The sequence below is a fragment of the Micromesistius poutassou genome, assembly GCF_964030765.1.
Source record: "Micromesistius poutassou genome assembly, chromosome: 19".
Taxonomy (NCBI): Eukaryota; Metazoa; Chordata; class Actinopteri; order Gadiformes; family Gadidae; genus Micromesistius; species Micromesistius poutassou.
In genome coordinates, this window is record NC_140289.1 from 911,103 (window position 1) to 933,173 (window position 22,071).

Below are 22,071 nucleotides of genomic sequence, written 5' to 3' on the forward strand. Positions count from 1 at the left end.
GTCGTAGGAGGGCAATGAACCGTTCTCAGTACGTGATGTTACAAAGACGTCTGAGGGCCGATACACCATGGGCAGTCTGTAAATATTGTGATGCTGTGAATATTGCGACATGATACAGGCATCAATGTTGCGGTCCAATTGAATGTTTTTATGTGGATTAATGAATACGTTAATTGTGGTTCAGGTTCTGCCAGTCCTACCAGGCCTAGACCCATCCCTAGTGGGTACCTGGGGCCTAAACCAGGCCTAGAACCATCCCTGGGGACTAGACCAGGCCTAAACCCTAGCTGGTACCTGGCTCTAACCCCCTCTCTCCCCCCTCCCACTCTCCCCCCCAGGTTCGCGGCGCGGTACTTCAGCGGGGCCCCGCCCGTGTACCAGCGGCTGTTCTTCACCAGCGAGGAGTCGTCGGCCGTGCAGTACGGCCCGCGCCGCATGAAGCTGCGCGACCTCATGGCCGCCACGCTGCGCTTCCTGCACACCGACGGCGCCAAGTTCCGCGTCCTGTGGGACTGGAGCCCCTGCGTGTCCCAGCTGCTGACCAGCGACGTCATGGTCCGAGGGTGGGTGGGCCTCCTCTTCCACCCCCCCCCCCCCCCGGAGACGAACCCTTCAGAGTCTCTCTCCCTGCTAGTGTCTTTAGATCATTCGTTAAGGGTCTAGAGCGGTCCTCAATGTTCATACGCAGCCTCATTCGGTTAGGCTAAACTCTTGTGTGTGTGTGTGTGTCCGTGTCCGTCCCCCAGGTCCACCGCCCACTGCCTGGCGCTGGTCTCTCGTATGACGGACAACCAGAAGACCATCTTCCTGCGGAAGGTGCTCTCCAACGACGAGATCATGCACATGAAGATAAAGTACGCCGCCTTCACTTTGACGCCACGCGTTCAGGACGTTAAACATTGTGATGTTGTTTTTTTTATCTGAGAGGGAATCTTCGTGAGGTATTCGATGCAGTTTAATCTCCCGTTCCCGTTCGCTCTCACCATTGCACTCTGTTTTAAAGGGCCAGTACCCCCCCAACCTGCCTGAAGAAATCTGTCCCTTAGTGACATCACAACTAGGCCCTTCACATGACGCCTGCTGGTAGACTAAGGGGTCATTGAAACCCTCTAAACTGGTTTCTAAACTGGTTTCTAAACTGTTTTTTCTGTGTCCAGGGCTCTGGAGGAGACGCAGCAGCTGGAGGTGGAGAAGGCGCTGGTCTTGGCCAATCAGGGCTCAGCGATGTGGCGACAGGAGAAGGCAAACAAGTACACCCGGGGTCAGGTGGTGTCAGAGGACCTGTCACAGAACGTTGTGGCCGTCTGCGGCGTGGTGCTGCCCCGGACCTCACCCAGACAGACGGACCAGGTACTGTACAGACGGACGGACGGACGGATGTCATACAAGGAGAGGAGATTAGGGTTGGACATCAGATTAAGGATGGCTGTCGTTTGTTGTGAATTTCGGAATGGAAAGGGTTTGGTAAAATTCCGTTAGACGTGTTTGAGATTAGGTACGTGTGTAGCTTTGATTCCGGTGGAGAGCAATGCATCGTGGGAAAGGCCCCAGACATGTGGTGGTCTGAGTCCATGGGACCTCCCCCACGGGTCGTCTGGGAACCAGCGGTCTGACGCTGTTACGGCAGACCTTCAGGGGGGGAAACATAAAGCTGCAGGGGGGCGGAGTCACGCCTGGTTTCCCGTTTTCGCACGAGGGGATGAGGAACCTTCATGGTTACCTTTTTGACGGTTTACCAGCGCTAGCACAGTAGTTTGTGTACGCTCATTCTATGTAAACAGATCATCCAAAGCTAGAGCAAGTGATCAGGGGGCTCATCCAGGTCTGAGCCGCCCCCCCCAGTCTGTAGTCATGGCCTTAAGGCAACCCCCCCCCCCCCAGTCTGTAGTCATGGCCCTAAGGCTGCCCCCCCCCCCCCCCCCAGTCTGTAGTCATGGCCTTAAGGCAACCCCCCCCCCCCCCCCCCCCCCCCCCCCCAGTCTGTAGTCATGGCCCTAAGGCTGCCCCCCCCCCCCCCAGTCTGTAGTCATGGCCTTAAGGCAACCCCCCCCCCCCCCCCCCCCCCCCCCCCAGTCTGTAGTCATGGCCCTAAGGCTGCCCCCCCCCCCCCCAAGTCTGTAGTCATGGCCTTAAGGCAACCCCCCCCCCCCCCCCCCCCCCAGTCTGTAGTCATGGCCCTAAGGCAGCCCCCCCCCCCCCCCCAGTCTGTAGTCATGGCCCTAAGGCTGCCCCCCCCCCCCAGTCTGTAGTCATGGCCCTAAGGCCGCCCCCCCCCCCCCCCCCCCCAGTCTGTAGTCATGGCCCTAAGGCTGCCCCCCCCCCCCCCCCCCCCCCCAGTCTGTAGTCATGGCCCTAAGGCTGCCCCCCCCCCCCCCCCCCCAGTCTGTAGTCATGGCCCTAAGGCTGCCCCCCCCCCCCCCCCCCCAGGTGAGCCCCAGGGAGCTGGTGCTGGTGGACTCCACCTGCCGTAACCTGCGGAGGCTGGCGCTGGCCGTGGCGTCCCAGAAGGCCGTGCTGCTGGAGGGGCCCATCGGCTGCGGCAAGACGGCGCTGGTGGAGTTCATGGCGGCGGTCACCGGCCACGCCAAGGCCTCGGAGATCCTCAAGGTCCAGCTGGGAGACCAGACCGACAGCAAGGTACGCACCGGAACACAGCCCACAGACCGGAACCCCACCCACCCACCCACCAGAACCCCACCCATCCACCCACCGGAACCCCACCCACCAGAAACCCACCCACCAGAACCCCACCCACCAGAACCCCACCCACCCACCCACCGGACCGGAACCCCACCCACCCACCCACCAGACCAGAACCCCACCCACCAGACCGGAACCCCACCCACCCACCCACCGGAACCCCACCCACCAGAAACCCACCCACCCACCAGACCAGAACCCCACCCACCAGAACCCCACCCACCCACCCACCGGAACCCCACCCACCAGAAACCCACCCACCCACCAGACCAGAACCCCACCCACCAGAACCCCATCCACCGACCCACCGGAACCCCACCCACCAGACCAGAACCCCACCCACCAGACCAGAACCCCATCCACCCACCCACCGGAACCCCACCCACCAGAACCCCACCCACCCACCAGACCAGAACCCCACCCACCCACAGACCAGAACCCCACCCACCAGAACCCCACCCACCCACAGACCAGAACCCCACCCACCAGAACCCCACCCACCCACAGACCAGAACCCCACCCACCAGAACCCCACCCACCCACAGACCAGAACCCCACCCACCAGAACCCCACCCACCCACAGACCAGAACCCCACCCACCCACCAGAACCCCACCCACCCACCAGAACCCCACCCACCAGAACCCCACCCACCAGAACCCACCGTCCCACCAGAACCCACCCCACTCCTGTTCCAGAATGGAATTAATGTTTAAGGATAGAATTAATAATTATAATTAAAGGATATCGTTGAATATAATTAAGGATATCTACATGTGTGTAACTGTCGCTGCAATGTGTATAATAGTAGCATTCGATTATCATGTATATAATTAGAGTGTGTGTGTGTGTGTGAATAGCTAAACTCCAATGTGTATAAAGTAGCCTGTGTAGCTGAACTGTAATGTTCAGCTACCTGCCTCATTCAGTCTAACTAAAGTTTGTGTGTGTTCTCTACATGTGTGTGTTCTCTACACGTGTGTGTCTCTGTCCCTGTGTGTGTGTGTGTGTGTGTGTGTGTGTGTGTGTGTGTGTGTGTGTGTGTGTGTGTGTGTGTGTGTGTGTGTGTGTGTGTGTGTGTGTGTGTGTGTGTGTGTGTGTGTGTGTGTGTTCTCTACGTTTGTTTGTGTGTCTCTGTCCCTGTGTGTGTGTGTGTGTGTGTGTGTGTGTGTGTGTTCTCTACGTTTGTTTGTGTGTCTCTGTCCCCGTGTGTGTGTGTGTGTGTGTTCTCTATGTGTGTGTCTTCTCTACGCGTGTTTGTGTATCTCTGTCCCTGTGTGTGTGTGTGTGTCTGTCCCTGTGTGTGTGTCTGTCCCTGTGTGTGTGTGTGTGTGTGCAGATGCTGCTGGGTATGTACCGCTGTACCGACATCCCGGGGAAGTTCGTGTGGCAGCCGGGGACCCTGACCCAGGCCGTGTCCCGGGGCCAGTGGATCCTGCTGGAGGACATCGACCATGCCCCCCTGGACGTGGTCAGCACACACACGTCTATACGTTTACATACATGTGCTCATTATGGACTTCTGGCTGTCCCTGTGTGGGCGGTGAAGACAGTCGAGGCCATCACATGTAGCGCTGAGACAATCATCCATGAAATGTTTTGAAGGAATTGAACGTTTCAGATGTGAGATGTCTGTTGGATATTTGAACTCATTTTCTTTGTTTTGATTTTCACTTTGGTGTCTGGGGCTTTGTGTTTTAAGTTGTATTGATAGGACAATGTGTTGACAGAGAAAGGCATGACATGGGGCCGCAGGTTCGATTCCCACCGATGCTACATGTCGTGCCTTCCTCGGGATGGCCTTTGTCGGGTGAGCCCTCTGGTCCAGATGGGTCTCCTTCCCAGTACCAGTCTGTGATAATAGGCCTTTTCACACTGCCGATCCGATTTGGTCGTGGCTTGGCACGCCCGGCAATTTCGCAGTCTTATCTCAAGTCGCCTGTGTAAAACCAAGGGGGTCAAATCCCCCGTTCGTCACGGCGCCGGCTTTGTTGGTTCACTGGAGAAGGCGGGGCTACGCACAGAGTCTAGACCTCTTTAGAATAATTTGCATACTCCTGAATGTTTTTATTTTTTTTGCGCATGCAAGAATGAGTTCACGTCTGAGTGTAGGCTACAAACGCGATTAACTATTTACAAGTGCAAAAACGCCAGCATATTCTTATATATTTTGCTGACCACTTGTTTTTTTTATCCCGACAAAAGCCTCGCAAGGACAGTTCCTCTGCGTCTTTCTCGTTGATCGCACCATCTTTCAACGTCTCCGTTTAATGCATTATGCGGCTGCATCCCCTTCTCTCCCATGATGGTCAGCAGCTCGCGGATTTCACCGTCTCTCCAGTTAGAACTCCTCATGTTGATATCGCTGCGTTGTCTCTGTTGTAGAGACAACGCAACAACACCTCCCTACCCAACCTCCCTACCCAACCTCCCTACCCAACCTCCCTAGCCAAGAACTGCGGAGCGTCTATCTCATTTACATGAAAATAAACCGCCAATGTGTCTAGGGTCCGGGAGGGTAAATTAGGGTCCTAGCTCAAGCAGGCAATTTATCTCAGGCAGTGCAAACGCGCGGACCATGCCGCGAAAAAAAAAAAAAGCGTGCATAAGACGGCATATTTGGCAGTGTAAAAAACGTCTAACGACACTACCCCCTGGTTTCCAGATCTCTGTGCTGCTGCCTCTGATGGAGAACAAGAAGCTGACCATCCCCGGGAGAGAGGACTGCATCGACGTCGCGCCCGGGTTCCAGTTCTTCGCCACCAGAAGGTCGGTAGAGTTGATGGGTGAGGTTGTGTGGTCGGTGGGTCTCTACTCGGGTTGGACCAGCTGTGGTCGGTGGGTCTCTACCCGGGTTGGACCAGCTGTGGTCGGTGGGTCTCTACTCGGGTTAGACCAGCTGTGGTCGGTGGGTCTCTACTCGGGTTGGACCAGTTGTGGTCGGTGGGTCTCTACTCGGGTTGGACCAGCTGTGGTCGGTGGGTCTCTACTCGGGTTGGACCAGCTGTGGTCGGTGGGTCTCTACTCGGGTTGGACCAGCTGTGGTCGGTGGGTCTCTACTCGGGTTGGACCAGCTGTGGTCGGTGGGTCTCTCCTCGGGTTGGACCAGCTGTGGTCGGTGGGTCTCTACTCGGGTTGGACCAGCTGTGGTCGGTGGGTCTCTACTCGGGTTAGACACCAGTTTCATAGTTCTGTGTTCTGTTGGATGTTCTGCTGTTCAGGGATCAACCCTGATCTTACTAGCCACTAATATCTACTGTATTAACTATTACTGTACTGTTATTATACTATTACTATACTATTACTGTACTATTATACCATTAGTATTGTTATACTATTACTATACTATTATTACTATTACTGTACTATTATTATACTAAGTCTGCACCTCAGGTCAGGGACTAGTTCTAATTGGTTCTAGGTGTTGCTGGTTGTGGGTGTTCCTGGTTCTAAGTGGTTCTAAGTGTTGCTGGTTCTGGGTGTTGCTGGTTCTGGGTGTTCCTGGTTCTAATTGGTTCTAAGTGTTGCTGGTTGTGGGTGTTCCTAGTTCTAAGTGTTGCTGGTTGTGGGTGATCCTGGTTCCAAGTGTTGCTGGTTGTGGGTGTTCCTGGTTCTAAGCGGTTCTAAGTGTTGCTGGTTGTGGGTGTTCCTAGTTCTAAGTGTTGCTGGTTGTGGGTGATCCTGGTTCTAAGTGTTGCTGGTTGTGGGTGTTCCTGGTTCTAAGTGGTTCTAAGTGTTGCTGGTTCTGGGTGTTGCTGGTTCTGGGTGTTCCTGGTTCTAATTGGTTCTAAGTGTTGCTGGTTGTGGGTGTTCCTAGTTCTAAGTGTTGCTGGTTGTGGGTGATCCTGGTTCTAAGTGTTGCTGGTTGTGGGTGTTCCTGGTTCTAAGCGGTTCTAAGTGTTGCTGGTTGTGGGTGTTCCTAGTTCTAAGTGTTGCTGGTTGTGGGTGATCCTGGTTCTAAGTGTTGCTGGTTGTGGGTGATCCTGGTTCTAAGTGTTGCTGGTTGTGGGTGTGTTGCAGGATGTACTACAGCGGGGGCAGCTGGTACCGGCCCCAGTCCAGCCACGCCGCCCTGCTGGACAAGTACTGGACCAAGGTGCCGGTGGGCAACATGCCCCGCGAGGAGCTGAAGAAGGTAAGGGGGGGCCCCCCCATAGGGCTGAGGGCCCCCATAGGGCTGAGGGCCCGAGGCCCCTCATAGGTCTGAGGCCCCATAGGTCTGAGGGCCCCATAGGGCTGAGGGCCCCATAGGGCTGAGGGCCCGAGGCCCCATAGGTCTGAGGGCCCCCATAGGGCTGAGGTCTGAGGGCCCCCATAGGGCTGAGGGCCCCATAGGGCTGAGGTCTGAGGCCCCATAGGGCTGAGGGCCCCCATAGGTCTGAGGCCCCATAGGGCTGAGGGCCCCATAGGGCTGAGGGCCCCATAGGTCTGAGGCCCCATAGGGCTGAGGGCCCCCATAGGTCTGAGGCCCCATAGGGCTGAGGGCCCCCATAGGTCTGAGGGCCCCCATAGGGCTGAGGGCCCCATAGGGCTGAGGTCTGAGGCCCCATAGGGCTGAGGGCCCCCATAGGTCTGAGGCCCCTCATAGGGCTGAGGGCCCCCATAGGTCTGAGGCCCCTCATAGGGCTGAGGGCCCCATAGGTCTGAGGCCCCTCATAGGGCTGAGGGCCCCATAGGGCTGAGGTCTGAGGCCCCATAGGGCTGAGGTCTGAGGCCCCATAGGGCTGAGGCCCCTCATAGGGCTGAGGGCTGAGGGCCCCATAGAGCTGAGGGCCCCGGGCCCCATAGGGCTGTTTGGGTCATGATTTAATGGAATATTCATGACTGAGTATTTAATAGTTACACTTGTTCAATCGTCATTTTGAACCTTAAATCCGAGGGGGCAGTGACTCTACTATTGCTAAACTCATTCATTATTAGTCGAGGAGGTTTGTGTGTTTGATCATCTTTAAAACCCAGTTCAGGAATCTAAACCGCTAAGGGAGAAAGGGTACGGGAACATCACCCCTAACACCCCCCCCGCCTCCCCCGCCCCCTCCAGGTGCTGACCTCCCGGTACCCCGGCCTGGCGGTGGTGGCGGACCGCCTGCTGGACATCTACTGCCAGCTGACCGGGGAGCGGCACGCCGACCCGGAGCCAGTCCGGCCCGGGAGCCCCCCCGCACCCCCCCCGGAGGACGCCCCCCCGCAGGCCCGGGCCGAGGACAAGACCTCGGCGCTGGAGGGGCGTGCCCTGTCGCTACGGTAACCCCCACGGAGACGTTGGTTCACTCTAGACCGGGGTTAGACAGTACAGAGACAGGTCATTGAGGAGCAGGTTAGACAGTACAGAGACAGGTCATTAAGGAGCAGGTTAGACAGTACAGAGACAGGTCATTGAGGAGCAGGTAGGGGTTAGACAGTACAGAGACAGGTCATTGAGGAGCAGGTAGGGGTTAGACAGTACAGAGACAGGTCATTAAGGAGCAGGTAGGGGTTAGACAGTACAGAGACAGGTCATTGAGGAGCAGGTAGGGGTTAGACAGTACAGAGACAGGTCATTAAGGAGCAGGTAGGGGTTAGACAGTACAGAGACAGGTCATTAAGGAGCAGGTAGGGGTTAGACAGTACAGAGACAGGTCATTAAGGAGCAGGTAGGGGTTAGACAGTACAGAGACAGGTCATTGAGGAGCAGGTAGGGGTTAGACAGTAGAGAGACAGGTCATTGAGGAGCAGGTAGGGGTTAGACAGTAGAGAGACAGGTCATTGAGGAGCAGGTAGGGGTTAGACAGTACAGAGACAGGTCATTAAGGAGCAGGTAGGGGTTAGACAGTACAGAGACAGGTCATTAAGGAGCAGGTAGGGGTTAGACAGTACAGAGACAGGTCATTGAGGAGCAGGTAGGGGTTAGACAGTAGAGAGACAGGTCATTGAGGAGCAGGTAGGGGTTAGACAGTACAGAGACAGGTCAGTAAGGAGCAGGTAGGGGTTAGACAGTACAGAGACAGGTCATTAAGGAGCAGGTAGGGGTTAGACAGTACAGAGACAGGTCATTGAGGAGCAGGTAGGGGTTAGACAGTACACAGACAGGTCATTGAGGAGCAGGTTAGACAGTACAGAGACAGGTCATTAAGGAGCAGGTTAGACAGTACAGAGACAGGTCATTAAGGAGCAGGTAGGGGTTAGACAGTACAGAGACAGGTCATTAAGGAGCAGGTTAGACAGTACAGAGACAGGTCATTAAGGAGCAGGTTAGACAGTACAGAGACCAGGCATCAAACCCGGGTCGCTCTGTTAGTCTTTTTATTATTTTTTATTATTAAATTTGTTCGCCTGCTGCAGAGCGCTACAGAAAACTCTTTCTGCCTGCGGGTTCTCTGCGCAGAGAACCGACTTTATCTATTATAAAATATTAGATAAGGTAATCCATCTGTTGATTGTCTTTAATGATCATCGCACAAGTAGGAAGTGATTAACAAACTCTGAGTAGCAAAGTCAGAGATATATATATATATATATATATATATATATATATATATATATATATATTGGAAAATCCTGCATGGAAATGTACATTAAATCGAACGAAATCAAATCGTTTCATAATCGAATCGTTGACCACTGAATCGGAATCGAATCGCGAGGTGCCAGGAGATTCCCACCCCTACGTTCCCCTACGTTCCTGCCCTGTTCGATGGCGTATGGATCTGTCCCCTGGATGGCCTCAGACACGGCCCACCTGGCCCCTCTGTTGTGTCTCAGCGGCTGGGCGTGTCACTTCCTGTTTCAGTCTAGTATTCAGCTGGTGCCGGGGTGGGTGGTGGTGGTGGTGTCGTCTGTTGTGGCTCCAGCCCACAGATCAATAGGTCTAGCTGGTCTATTTTCCATATTGTGCAATCGGCCTCCATCATGTATACGTTGCCTTTCCCCCGATCAATGTCATTAACTTATGTAGGCCATCAGCTCGGAGCGCTGGATTAAACATATGTCACCGGGTTTGGCTCGGGCTGATCCCCATCCCACTATCGGGTGTGAAAGGGAGCAGTGACCCCCAGTGAGTCCAGTCACTGAGACGATGTGAAGGTCATTAATTACGTGGTTACCCCCCCCCCCAAGTGGAACAAGGCCAAACCAATCATTCAGATCATATGGGAGCACTGAGGGGAACGCATGCTGTCCAAACTGTTCTCGTATAAATGGATCAATAAAGTTGTGATTGTAAAACGCTTGCTAATCGCAAATAGGTAGGAAGTGTTACAGATTCTGAAATTGTGATTTATAGATCCATTTTTCATTTTCCATCTTCTCGCGGCGGCCTTGTATTAAAAAAAAAAATCACTTCAATAATAGTCAAGAGACTCTTTGTCTGCTGAGGCAAAACTGGGCAGTAAAAGTGAGGGGGCGTAGACAAAAAGCTTAAAGAGGTAGTGGGTGGTGTCTTAAAGGGTGTTTTGTGCGCTCCCAGGGATCTCCTGAAGTGGTGCGAGAGGATCAGCAGCAACTTCGACAGCTCCTCCTCCGCCACAGCTCAGCGCGTCTTCCAGGAGGTAAGCCAACGCTAGCACTTGGCAGGTAGCGGCCGCTTTATTGTCCGAAATATATGGCCTGTTGAGCCCTTTTGAGACTGCAATGGTGAGTAAAGGGCTATACAAATACAATTTAATTTATTAGCCGGTTGCTAGCATAAGCTAGCATGTAATGTACTTTTTTTTTTTCAGCTAATAAAGTAATATAATGTTTGCAGATGGACATTTTTAAGGTCCGGGGGTGGTGGGGGGGGGGGGGGTTAAATCACCATTTAGCCACTCGTTAACATTGGCTAGGTCGTTAACGTTATTGACATGTGGACTACTACGTACGTACAACTACGTAGGTACAAAGAAGTAGTTGTTATTGTGTTGTTGTTTTTTTGTAATGGTTTCCCGCTCTTCCAGGCCCTGGACTGCTTCACGGCCATGCTGTCCCGCTCTGACAGTCGGCTGCGGATGGCCGAGGTCATCGGGAGCAAGCTCAACATCTCCAAAGAGAAGGTTTGTTCACCCGTCTGACGGGATGGGGGGGGTGGGGGTGGGGGTGCATCATGGACTTTGGAAGGCTATCGAGCCGAACACGAACCAGACCTCATGTGTTCACCCCCCCCCCCACCCCCCGGCCCCCAGGCGCAGCACTTCGTCCAGATGTACCAGCCCGGGATCTCCCTGGAGGAGCTGGAGGTGTCGGTGGGCCGCGTCACGCTGGAGCGCAAGCAGAGCCCCCTGATCCAGATCTCTGTGTAAGTAGACCGCCCCCCCCCCCCCCCCCCCTCCCCCAGGACCCCCACCAGACCGGTCCAGCAGACCCCTGCTGCTCTATTGATCCCCTGGGCCCCGTGGTGTGTGGGGGGGGTCTATCGAGGTCAGCTGGATTTCAGGGAACGTCACCTCCATGCAGAAACGTGACTGTCTATGATTCAGAACTTCCCCCCCCTTAACGTGTGCTCTGGTGGTCTGGGAGTGGACCCCCACCCCCCCTCCGCCCCACGCGCACTGTCCCCCCTAACGCGTGCTCTGCCCTCAGGGAGAACCAGACGTTCGCGGCCACGCGCCCGTCGACGGTGCTCCTGGAGCAGCTGGCGGTCTGCGTGAACCAGGGGGAACCGGTTCTGCTGGTGGGGGAGACGGGCACCGGGAAGACCTCCACCGTCCAGTACCTGGCCGGCATCACAGGTGAGTTGTTCCGTGGTGGTACAAGCCCCTCCCCTTCCAATTAAGGAACACACAGCTTGTTATGTGAGTTTGGTTCATTTAATTTACACATTCAATTAAAAAACAATAAATCCACGTGCAGGGGAGGTAATAACCCTTTCGTTGTTTATGAGATTAAAACGGTGCAGATTGTGCAGAGTTTGTGCGTCGGAGATTGTGTAGCAGTACTTGATGTTGTTTGTTGTGTGCAGGACACAAGCTGAGGGTGGTGAACATGAACCAGCAGAGCGACACCGCCGACCTGCTGGGAGGGTGAGCGACGACACACACACACCGCTCTGCAGCACAATACACAACTCAACAACACAACTAGACAACACAACCGCTCTGCAGCACAACACACAACCCAACAACACACAACTAAACACACCGCTCTGCAGCACAACACACAACTCGACAACACACAACTCAACAACACAACTAGACAACACACCGCTCTGCAGCCCAACACACAACTCAACAACACACAACTCAACAACACACCGCTCTGCAGCATAACGCACAACTCAACTACACACAACAACCTGACAACCCAATACGCAATACTAAACCATACTATTCCAATACCAACCCACACAGCACAATGTAGGATTACAATACGACCACCACACACTAGGGCTGCTCGATTATGGAAAAAATCATAATCACGATTATTTTGGTCAATATTGAAATCTCGATCATTCAAACGATTATTTTTGAGTTTGAAAACATGATGCATTTAATCATAATTTCTCTCCAAAAAAAAAAAAACACTTTGTAAATGAGAACTTCGAAATTTCCCCTTAAAAATATACACAAAATGGTAAAATAGAAAATAAAGTCCAGATATGAATCCAGCTGTTCTGCAATTTCTATTAAAAAAATAAAAAAATTCAAATAGTTTCAACTCGATTATATTAGTTTGGTGATCGTTTCACTCTGAAATCGAAATCGCGATCAAAATTTGATTAATCGCCCAGCCCCACCACACACTGTGACAACACACCTCTCCCCGCGGGTCCGGTAATAAGGTACAAGCCCGTGGACCACAAGCTGATCCTGCTGCCGCTGCGCGAGGCCTTCGAGGACCTCTTCTCCCAGACCTACTCCCGCAAGCAGAACCTCACCTTCCTGGGCCACGTGCAGACCTGCTTCAGGGGCAAGCGCTGGCACGACCTCCTGAAGCTCATGGACCACGTCTGCAAGTCAGCGCTCACCAAGGAGCTGCAGGAGAAGTCCAACGGTGAGGGGGGCCCCACTGCTGGGGGGGGGTGGGTGGGGGGGAGGGGTCAGTGGCCCCACCCGCTGAGGGGGGGGGCCGGGGCCCCACCGCTGGAGGGGGGGGGGGGGGGGGGGTCAGGGACTGTGTCTCTGGTACTGTCTGAGTCCATGATGGGCTTTGATCTAACTGTAGCTGTGCTGCACTCTGTCCAGCTGTGTGTGTGTGTGTGTGTGTGTGTGTGTGTGTGTGTGTGTGTGTGTGTGTGTGTGTGTGTGTGTGTGTGTGTGTGTGTGTGTGTGTGTGTGTGTGTGTGTGTGTGTGTGTGTGTGTGTGTACTGACGTCTCCCTGTGTGTGTGTGTGTACTGATGTGTGTGTGTGTACTGACGTCTCCCTGTGTGTGTGTGTACTGACGTTTTCCCTGTGTCCCCAGCCGCCCTGCTCCAGGAGCAGTGGGAGGTCCTGGCCGTGAGGCTGACTCAGACCCAGCAGCAGATCCGCGCCTGCGAGACGGCCATGGTCTTCGCCTTTGTGGAGGTAACCATGGAGACGCCGTAGCATCAGACGCTACGCGCTAAATGACACAACATGAGACAGTACATCAGTGATGATGATCACCTGTCTATAATGTATGAACCATAACCATATCTTCATTTGAAGCCCAAAGGACACAGACTGCAAATGTTAGTAGCAAGTTTTTCTCGCTTCCTACTTTTGAGTGTTTGTGTACCCACAAAGTTAAGTCTTCAGGGGCCCAGAGAGAGGTGGGTGTGTGTGTGTGTTGTCTTCAGGGGACTCTGGCCCAGAGAGGTCCTCACTAGTGAAGGTTCACACTGTGTGTGTGTGTGTGTGTGTTGTCTTCAGGGGACTCTGGCCCAGAGAGGTCCTCACTAGTGATGGTTCACACTGTGTCTGTGTGTGTTGTCTTCAGGGGACTCTGGCCCAGAGAGGTCCTCACTAGTGAAGGTTCACACTGTGTGTGTGTGTGTGTGTGTGTGTTGTCTTCAGGGGACTCTGGCCCAGAGAGGTCCTCACTAGTGAAGGTTCACACTGTGTGTGTGTGTGTGTGTGTGTGTTGTCTTCAGGGGACTCTGGCCCAGAGAGGTCCTCACTAGTGAAGGTTCACACTGTGTGTGTGTGTGTTGTCTTCAGGGGACTCTGGCCCAGGCGGTGAAGAAGGGCGAGTGGATTCTTCTGGATGAGATCAACCTGGCGGCTCCGGAGACCCTGGAGTGTCTGAGTGGGCTTCTGGAAGGAACCGCCGGCTCGCTGGTTCTGCTGGACCGCGGTGACACGGGTGAGAGCGCTCACATCCTGAGGACTGTTGCACACAGAGGCCAGGCGTCACGTAGAACACATTCTGTCCACTTTGTTACACGTTATATATTTTAAATTGAGTTTGACTTCAACTTTTTTCTTTGAATTCAAGGCTTCAGTTATATATTCTCCAGATGTGAATCGTGGAACGATGTTGGTTTTTTCCTGTGAGACTATCACAGATGCTGCCACGTTTCCTCTCAACCTAGTTTTACAGAGTAGTGCTCATCAGTGTGGTGTCCTGGTGTGTGACCTCCTCTCTCCCCCGGGGGTCTGCAGAGCCGCTGGTGCGACACCCTGACTTCAGACTGTTCGCCTGCATGAACCCCGCTACCGACGTGGGCAAGAGGAACCTGCCCCTGGGCATCAGGAACCGGTGAGGAGCCCTGGAACACCTGTCTGTCCGCCACACACCTGTCTGCCTGCCTGTCTGCCACACCTCCGTATCACTCTGTGGTTCGGTTTTGCCATCAGTTATTTACTGAAACAGTACACAACAGTAAACAATATTCTATATTAATAAAATGTTTGATGATAATAAGAATACGTGGTGGATTTGAGAACATGTTGAACGTGTGTCGGTCCATGGCAGGTTTACTGAGGTCTACCTGGAGGAGTTGGAGAACGAGGGAGATCTTCGGATCCTGGTGTGCGACTACCTGAAGGGACTGAACCCCCACCGCAACATAATCTCCGGCATCATCAGGTCAGACCCTCCTCAGCACCCCCACCCTCACTCGGTTCCCTTCTCAGATCTCGTGAGATTTCCCAGAGATCTCACTCTGATTTCGCCGACATGTCGTAGTGATTTCTGACCTCAGTCTAAAGGGTTTTGTCTTTCTTGACGTGGATGTTTGAGCACACCTTAAAGTTTGGCGGACTGTTGGCAAAGTCTGCACCCGTATCCAGGTCTCCAGTGGGGTTGAGTGGCTTTAATCCTCCGAGATCTCCTTGTGATCCCTAGTTGGGCTCTCTCATTGTGATCTCTAGTCGAGATCTCTAGTTGGGATCCCTAGTTGAGATCTAGTTGGGATCCCTAGTTGTGGTCCCTAGTTGATCCCTAGTTGATCCTTCGTTGAGATCCTCCAGCTCACCTTGCCCCCCCCCCCTGTGTTCCACTTCCTCCAGCTTCTACCTGGCCATCCGGCGGGAGGCCCAGAGCCGGCTGGTGGACGGGACGGGCCACCGGCCGCACTACAGCCTCCGGACCCTCTGCAGGGCCCTCAAATACGTGGCCCTCAACCCCTGTCACAACATGCAACGCTCCCTGTACGAGGTAGGTTCACCGGCCCCTCCCCCCGTCTCCGCCCTCCGACCTGACTGGGTCTGGAGCCGTCTGCTGGAACCAGCCCACCAACGGGCTGGGGTCCTAAACCTGGACGACTGTTGTGTTTACTTTGTTCGTTCCTCGACTGTTTTATCTTGACCAGCTGAATTGATGTTTCTGCACGATGGAGTGGAGAGAAACATCTAGTTGAAATGCAGCACCACTATGTTTGAACTACTAGCAACCCCATGATAAGGAGCAGAAATAGCAGGGAAACGCAGGCTGTCCTGGGCTCCTTTTACCTTCTGAAACCACCTTCTAACATGCTAGTGACGGTCTTACAGAAGGTCTTACTGTAGAAGGTCTTACTGTAGAAGGTCTTACTGTAGAAGGTCTTACTTTAGAAGCATCCTCCAGTCAACGGGGTCGTCACTGAGGGTGTTTTGTCCCTGCAGGGCTTCTGTCTGAGCTTCCTCACCCAGCTGGACCGCAGCTCACACCCCCAGGTCCAGAAGCTGGTGTCTCAGTACGTCCTGGGGGGCAACGTCAAGTGTCTCAGACAGGTGAACACACACACACACACTCACACACAAATATTCACTCACTCATTCACTCCCTTACTCACAAATATTCACTTACTCAATCAGACACACATGCAAACGCGCGCGCACACACACATTTTCAATTAAGATTGCGGTATGCTTAACATTATATTAAAGTATATCATATGTGTCCCCATTTAGACTGCTTACTCATGTGTTTTAAGTTTTGAGTTTTGAGTTTTTAAGTTTCCCACAAGGCATTGCAACATTTACTGTGTTAAAATTCAGGTGTCACATAAATGTGTAAATAGATGTCAGGGTAAGCCGTTGAACCAGTCCGAGTCAACAGGAAGCAGGAAGTGTGACAGGAAGTGGTGGTGGTGCTGACGTTGTCCTGTGTGTCCGCAGCCCATCCCGGAGCCGACGGGCCGGGCCTGCGTTCCCCTGGAGGGGTACTGGGTGGCCCAGGGGGAGCTGGAGCCCTCCCTGGACCCCACCTACATCCTTACAGATTCCGTCAAACTCAACCTGCGCGACCTGGTCAGAGTGGTGTCTGCTGGGTAATTACAACCGTCTCCCCCAAAGCCCCGCCCCTTACCGCACACTTTCCCGCCAAAACCCAACTGTCCTCTCGAATGGCTGCTTGAGGCACTTTGGCAAAGACGGACGTTTATGTGTTGAAGTCCTTCTATAGCCTCATAACCTGCTGATTACGGAAACATACTCTGGCTTCTCCGACGATACCTCAGCGAGTATGTCCTCTTTGAAAGGTCCATAGGGTCAGGGTTAGGCCTGTGTTTTACGGTTCACCTTTCTCCCAGTATCCCGGGTTGCCAGATTTGAAACAAATTGGCACATAAACACAGCGTGCTGCCGCTATTGAGGCAAGCCAACGAAGTGGATCAACTGAGATTCTGGAACTAGATTGTCCCCAACCTAAGGAGTTCCACGGCCAGAGGCCTGCTGAAACACCGGTCACTCTCAGTTATGTTTGAATTTCCAATATCGTGAAATTAGACAGCAGTAGGGTTTCTCAGCCCTCCCGGTCAACGTTACGAGCTGTTCCTTTTAAACGTGAGCATGAAGGTCATGAAGGCTAGGTCCTAAAGGTCATGAAGGCTAGGTCCTGAAGGTCATGAAGGTCTTAACGGCTGTGTCCCCTGCAGGAGTCACCCGGTCCTGATCCAGGGGGAGACCTCGGTGGGTAAGACCAGCCTGATCCGGTGGCTGGGCCTGGCCACAGGGAACCAGTGCGTCCGCATCAACAACCACGAGCACACGGACATCCAGGAGTACATCGGCTGCTACTCCTCCGACGACAAGGGGAAGCTGCTCTTCAAAGAGGGTATGCCCTCTGACCCCGCCGCCATTACAGCATAGCCAATATAGCTTAGCTATGTTTGTATTTTTGTGCTTTTTTGTTTCCTGGGGGAAAGTAAGTCCCTAAGTTAGTGTAATAATGTGTTGTGTAGGCGTCCTCACTAAGTTAGTATCACACTGTGTGTGTAGGTGTCCTCACTAAGTCAGGTCTCATACTGTGTGTGTAGGTGTCCCCACTAAGTTAGTATCACACTGTGTTGTGTAGGCGTCCTCACTAAGTTAGTATCACACTGTGTTGTGTAGGCGTCCTCACTAAGTTAGTATCACACTGTGTTGTGTAGGCGTCCTCATTAAGTTAGTATCACACTGTGTGTGTAGGCGTACTCACTAAGTTAGTATCACACTGTGTTATGTAGGCGTCCTCACTAAGTCAGGTCTCATACTGTGTGTGCGTTCAGGCGTTCTGATCGACGCCATGAGGAAGGGGTACTGGATCATCCTGGACGAGCTGAACCTGGCCCCAACCGACGTGCTGGAGGCCCTGAACCGCCTGCTGGACGACAACCGCGAGCTGTTCGTGGCGGAGACCCAGGAGGTCATCAAGGCCCACCCCCGATTCATGCTCTTCGCTACCCAGAATCCCCCTGGGCTCTACGGCGGGAGGAAGGTCAGTTGGGAATGTCTGGCATCCTCAGGGTGGAACGTTTAGAACCGGTTTGGACCGCTGCTAAACGGTGTCTGTTGGTTGAGGTGTTGAGGTCGTTATGGACGTTTGTACTGTTTTATCGGTTCAGAATCTAAACCGATAAAAGAGTGTCTCGTCTGAACTTGTCAAAACTTTAGATGCTTTTATAAATTTGAATAAAGATGTTCTTTATTAATCAAAGAAGGGAATGTGTGTCATAGCAGAAGTATAGGGCAGTAATATTAATGAAAAAGATACGAAATATACTACGAATTATAAAGAGCGACTTTGTTTACACTTGAAGACACAGAAGAAGCGAATCCCCGGTCAGACTCCGTGGAGAAGCGTGTTTCCCGGGGTCATGTGGTAGAAGTGGTGGTCGCTGTTCCGCGGTCCGTGTCCAACGTGTGGTGACTCAGAACCCGTCCCTCTCTCCCAGGTTCTGTCCAGGGCCTTCCGGAACCGATTCGTGGAGCTCCACTTTGACGAGTTGCCTAGCAACGAGCTGGAGACCATCCTCCACCAGAGATGCAGCCTGCCTCCGTCCTACTGCTCCAAGCTGGTGAAGGTCATGCAGGACCTCCAGGTGAGCTCTTCACCGCGTTCTGGATCGACTCTTTGGGTTGATGGGTTCGTTTGGTTGAGATATGGGGATCATCACGGTACTTTATCTCTGTGTGGAGACCAGAGGATAGGACATCTGGAATAGAGACCTTAGACATTCAAAGCTTATCACTGGATTTAGATTGACGTTCAATTGATTTTCATCCACATCCTGTTTGTTGAATACACATCCCGCTCATGTGATCCACTTCCTGTTCATGTGATCCACATCCTGTTCATGTGATCCACTTCCTGTCCTCCGACCCCATTAACCGGTGCCGTCCTCCAGTCTCTGCGTCGCGGCTCCTCGGTGTTCGCTGGGAAGCACGGCTTCATCACGCTCAGGGATCTGTTCCGCTGGGCCGACCGCTACAGGCTGGAGGAGCAGACCGACGAGTCTCGCGATTGGCTGCAGCATTTGGCCGACGATGGTGAGTGGTCGACCTCTGCACCGTAGTCCCGCCCTCATATCTAGAGTGTGGCTCCCACTGTGTGTAATAGTGTGTTTATAGTGTGTTGTATTGAGGGATAGTGAGTGATGGTGACTTCTGCCTACTAATAGTGTTATAGTGACTGATGGTGAGTGATGTGTGTTATAGTGAGTAGTAGTGTGTAATAGTGAGTGATGCTGTCTGTCTCTAGGCTACATGCTGCTGGCTGATGGTAGTAGTGTGTAATAGTCAGTGATGATGTCTGTCTGTCTGTCTCTAGGCTACATGCTGCTGGCTGGCCGTGTGAGGAAGCCCGAGGAGGAAGCGACCATCCAGTCCATCCTGGAGAAGCACTTCAAGAGGACCGTCAACCCGGACATGCTGTTCTCTCAGAAGCAGGTCACCGGACAGTTCAGTGAGTACAGACACTACAGACACTCTCTAGTGATACTAGACACTACAGAGACTACAGACACTACAGACACTCTCTAGTGATACTAGACACTACAGAGACACTCTAGTGATGCTAGACACTACAGAGACACTCTAGTGATACTAGACACTACAGAGACACTCTAGTGATACTAGACACTACAGAGACACTCTAGTGATACTAGACACTACAGACACTACAGACACTCTCTAGTGATACTACACACTACAGACACTACAGAGACACTAGTGATACTAGACACTACAGACACTACAGAGACACTCTAGTGATACTAGACACTACAGAGACACTCTAGTGATACTAGACACTACAGACACTCTAGTGATACTAGACACTACAGACACTCTCTAGTGATACTAGACACTACAGAGACACTCTAGTGATACTAGACACTACAGAGACACTCTAGTGATACTAGACACTACAGACACTCTAGTGATACTAGACACTACAGACACTACAGAGACACTCTAGTGATACTAGACACTACAGACACTACAGAGACACTCTAGTGATACTAGACACTATAGAGATGCCCCAGACTCACAGTCTCCTTGTCAGGTGGTCTCAGGTGTGTCCAGTGGTCTAAGGTGTGTCAGGTGGTCTAAGGTGGTGTCAGGTGTGTCCGGTGGTCTCGGTTGTGTCCAGTGGTCTAAGGTGTGTCAGGTGGTCTAAGGTGTGTCAGGTGGTCTAAGGTGTGTCAGGTGGTCTAAGGTGTGTCAGGTGGTCTAAGGTGGTGTGTCCAGTGGTCTAAGGTGTGTCCAGTGGTCTAAGGTGTGTCAGGTGGTCTAAGGTGTGTCAGGTGGTGTCCGGTGGTCTAAGGTGTGTCAGGTGGTCTAAGGTGGTGTCAGGTGTGTCCGGTGGTCTCGGTTGTGTCCAGTGGTCTAAGGTGTGTCAGGTGGTCTAAGGTGTGTCAGGTGGTCTAAGGTGGTGTCCGGTGGTCTAAGGTGGTGTCAGGTGGTCTAAGGTGGTGTCAGGTGGTCTAAGGTGGTGTCAGGTGGTCTAAGGTGGTGTCAGGTGGTCTCAGGTGGTGTCCGGTGTGTCAGGTGGTCTAAGGTGTGTCAGGTGGTCTCAGGTGGTGTCCGGTGTGTCAGGTGGTCTAAGGTGTGTCCGGTGGTCTAAGGTGGTGTCTGGTGGTCTAAGGTGGTGTCCGGTGGTCTAAGGTGGTGTCAGGTGGTCTAAGGTGCGTCCGGTGGTCTAAGGTGCGTCTCCCCCTCAGGTCCGTTCATCGACAGCATCGCGGGGGTCCCGGAGGAGTTCCGTCACGTGGTGTGGACGGCGGGCATGCGGCGGCTGGCCGTGCTGGTGGGCCGCGCCCTGCACTTCGGCGAGTCCGTCCTGCTGGTGGGGGACACCGGGTAACTGACGCTCCCCTTACCTTAACCTGCTGCTCTTAGTATACCTTATCTTAACGCTTATCACACCTTGTCTTAACGCTGCTTGTCTTAGCACCCCTTATCTTAACCTGCTGCTCTTGGTATACCTTATCTTAACGCTTATCACACCTTATCTTAACGCTGCTTGTCTTATCACCCCTTATCTTAACCTGCTGCTCTTGGTATACCTTATCTTAATGCTGCTGAACTTATCATACCTTATCTTATCTAATCACTTATCATACCTTATCTCCACGCTGCTTCTCTGATCCTACCTTATCTAACCTTAAGGCTGCTTCTCTTATCTTAACGTGCCGGTGTGTCCAGATGTGGTAAGACCACCATCTGCCAGCTGTTCGCGGCGCTCGCGGCCCAGAAGTTCTTCTCCCTCAACTGTCACCTCCACATGGAGACCGCCGACTTCCTGGGGGGGCTGCGGCCCGTCAGACACACCAACCAGGTACGCACACACGCACATGCACACAAAAATACACACTTATAATATACACAAAGGCAGCAGGTTCTGTAAAGAAAGGGCCTACGGTAGGAGAGGATTCCTGATGACCAACCTCCTAAAACGTGTGTGTGTGTGTGTGTGTGTGTGTGTGTGTGTGTGTGTGTGTGTGTGTGTGTGTGTGTGTGTGTGTGTGTGTGTGTGTGTGTGTGTGTGTGTGTGTGTGTGTGTGTGTGTGTGTGTGTGTGTCTTTCCAGAGGGATGCGGAGGACGGCCGTCTGTTCGAGTGGCACGACGGCCCCCTGGTCCTGGCCATGAAGCAGGGAGGAGTGTTCCTATTGGACGAGATCTCCCTCGCCGACGACTCTGTGCTGGAGAGGCTCAACAGGTACACACACACACAGACTGGACTTGTTGTTGTTTAGTGTCCTGGAGACGGAGCGCTCCCTGGTGGTTGACTGTTGTTGTTGTTGTTGTTGTTTAGTGTCCTGGAGACGGAGCGCTCCCTGGTGCTGGCGGAGAAGGGCAGCGGGGACTCCAGCGACGTGGAGCTCATCACGGCCGACCGCGCCTTCCGCCTGGTGGCCACCATGAACCCCGGGGGAGACTTCGGCAAGAAGGAGGTGTGTGTGTGAGGTTATGATCAGACGTGTCAAAGTGAATGTATTCATTTGTGGAGACTTGAGGGTACAATGTAAGCCGATCAGCACAGGTTTGTCATCCCAGCCCAACCCCCTGTGGAGCTTAGCTCAGTTAGCTCGGACCTCACTCACTTCCTGCCTCCCATTTAACTTTGCCTTCGCCGTGCCATCAGCTCTGTTTTAGCCTCGAGTTGTAGCCTCAGCATGTAGCGGGGCTGCTGACCCTGGTGTGTTTCTTCCCAGCTGTCCCCGGCCCTCAGGAACCGCTTCACCGAGATCTGGTGTCCCCAGAGCAACAGCCGGGCCGACCTGCTGCAGATCGTCCAGCACAACCTGCGGGCCGGCCTCTCCCTGGAAGGT

General features: G+C 53.3%; 1 protein-coding gene across 4 annotated transcripts in view; it reads left to right on the top strand.

Moving 5' to 3' along the window:
• Window positions 1-22,071, top strand: part of mdn1 (midasin AAA ATPase 1) — a 72,994-nt gene that overhangs the window by 1,120 nt on the left and 49,803 nt on the right. For all 4 annotated transcript variants that reach the window (XR_014639013.1, XM_084483509.1, XM_084483510.1 and 1 more), the window contains exons 3-33: window positions 339-563; window positions 747-854; window positions 1,158-1,350; window positions 2,428-2,637; window positions 4,039-4,170; window positions 5,365-5,468; window positions 6,720-6,834; window positions 7,741-7,943; window positions 10,144-10,225; window positions 10,613-10,708; window positions 10,838-10,950; window positions 11,235-11,383; window positions 11,614-11,674; window positions 12,433-12,644; window positions 13,055-13,158; window positions 13,774-13,918; window positions 14,218-14,314; window positions 14,531-14,644; window positions 15,067-15,214; window positions 15,661-15,768; window positions 16,156-16,307; window positions 16,914-17,092; window positions 17,526-17,734; window positions 18,192-18,338; window positions 18,645-18,786; window positions 19,067-19,201; window positions 20,460-20,598; window positions 20,944-21,076; window positions 21,328-21,458; window positions 21,555-21,693; window positions 21,955-22,069. Coding sequence is in view for 3 of the 4 variants with exons in the window: in XM_084483509.1 (XP_084339635.1) it covers window positions 339-563; window positions 747-854; window positions 1,158-1,350; window positions 2,428-2,637; window positions 4,039-4,170; window positions 5,365-5,468; window positions 6,720-6,834; window positions 7,741-7,943; window positions 10,144-10,225; window positions 10,613-10,708; window positions 10,838-10,950; window positions 11,235-11,383; window positions 11,614-11,674; window positions 12,433-12,644; window positions 13,055-13,158; window positions 13,774-13,918; window positions 14,218-14,314; window positions 14,531-14,644; window positions 15,067-15,214; window positions 15,661-15,768; window positions 16,156-16,307; window positions 16,914-17,092; window positions 17,526-17,734; window positions 18,192-18,338; window positions 18,645-18,786; window positions 19,067-19,201; window positions 20,460-20,598; window positions 20,944-21,076; window positions 21,328-21,458; window positions 21,555-21,693; window positions 21,955-22,069 (4,340 nt within the window). In the remaining variant the exon portion in view is untranslated. The remainder of the gene's footprint in view (window positions 1-338; window positions 564-746; window positions 855-1,157; window positions 1,351-2,427; window positions 2,638-4,038; window positions 4,171-5,364; window positions 5,469-6,719; window positions 6,835-7,740; window positions 7,944-10,143; window positions 10,226-10,612; window positions 10,709-10,837; window positions 10,951-11,234; window positions 11,384-11,613; window positions 11,675-12,432; window positions 12,645-13,054; window positions 13,159-13,773; window positions 13,919-14,217; window positions 14,315-14,530; window positions 14,645-15,066; window positions 15,215-15,660; window positions 15,769-16,155; window positions 16,308-16,913; window positions 17,093-17,525; window positions 17,735-18,191; window positions 18,339-18,644; window positions 18,787-19,066; window positions 19,202-20,459; window positions 20,599-20,943; window positions 21,077-21,327; window positions 21,459-21,554; window positions 21,694-21,954; window positions 22,070-22,071) is intronic.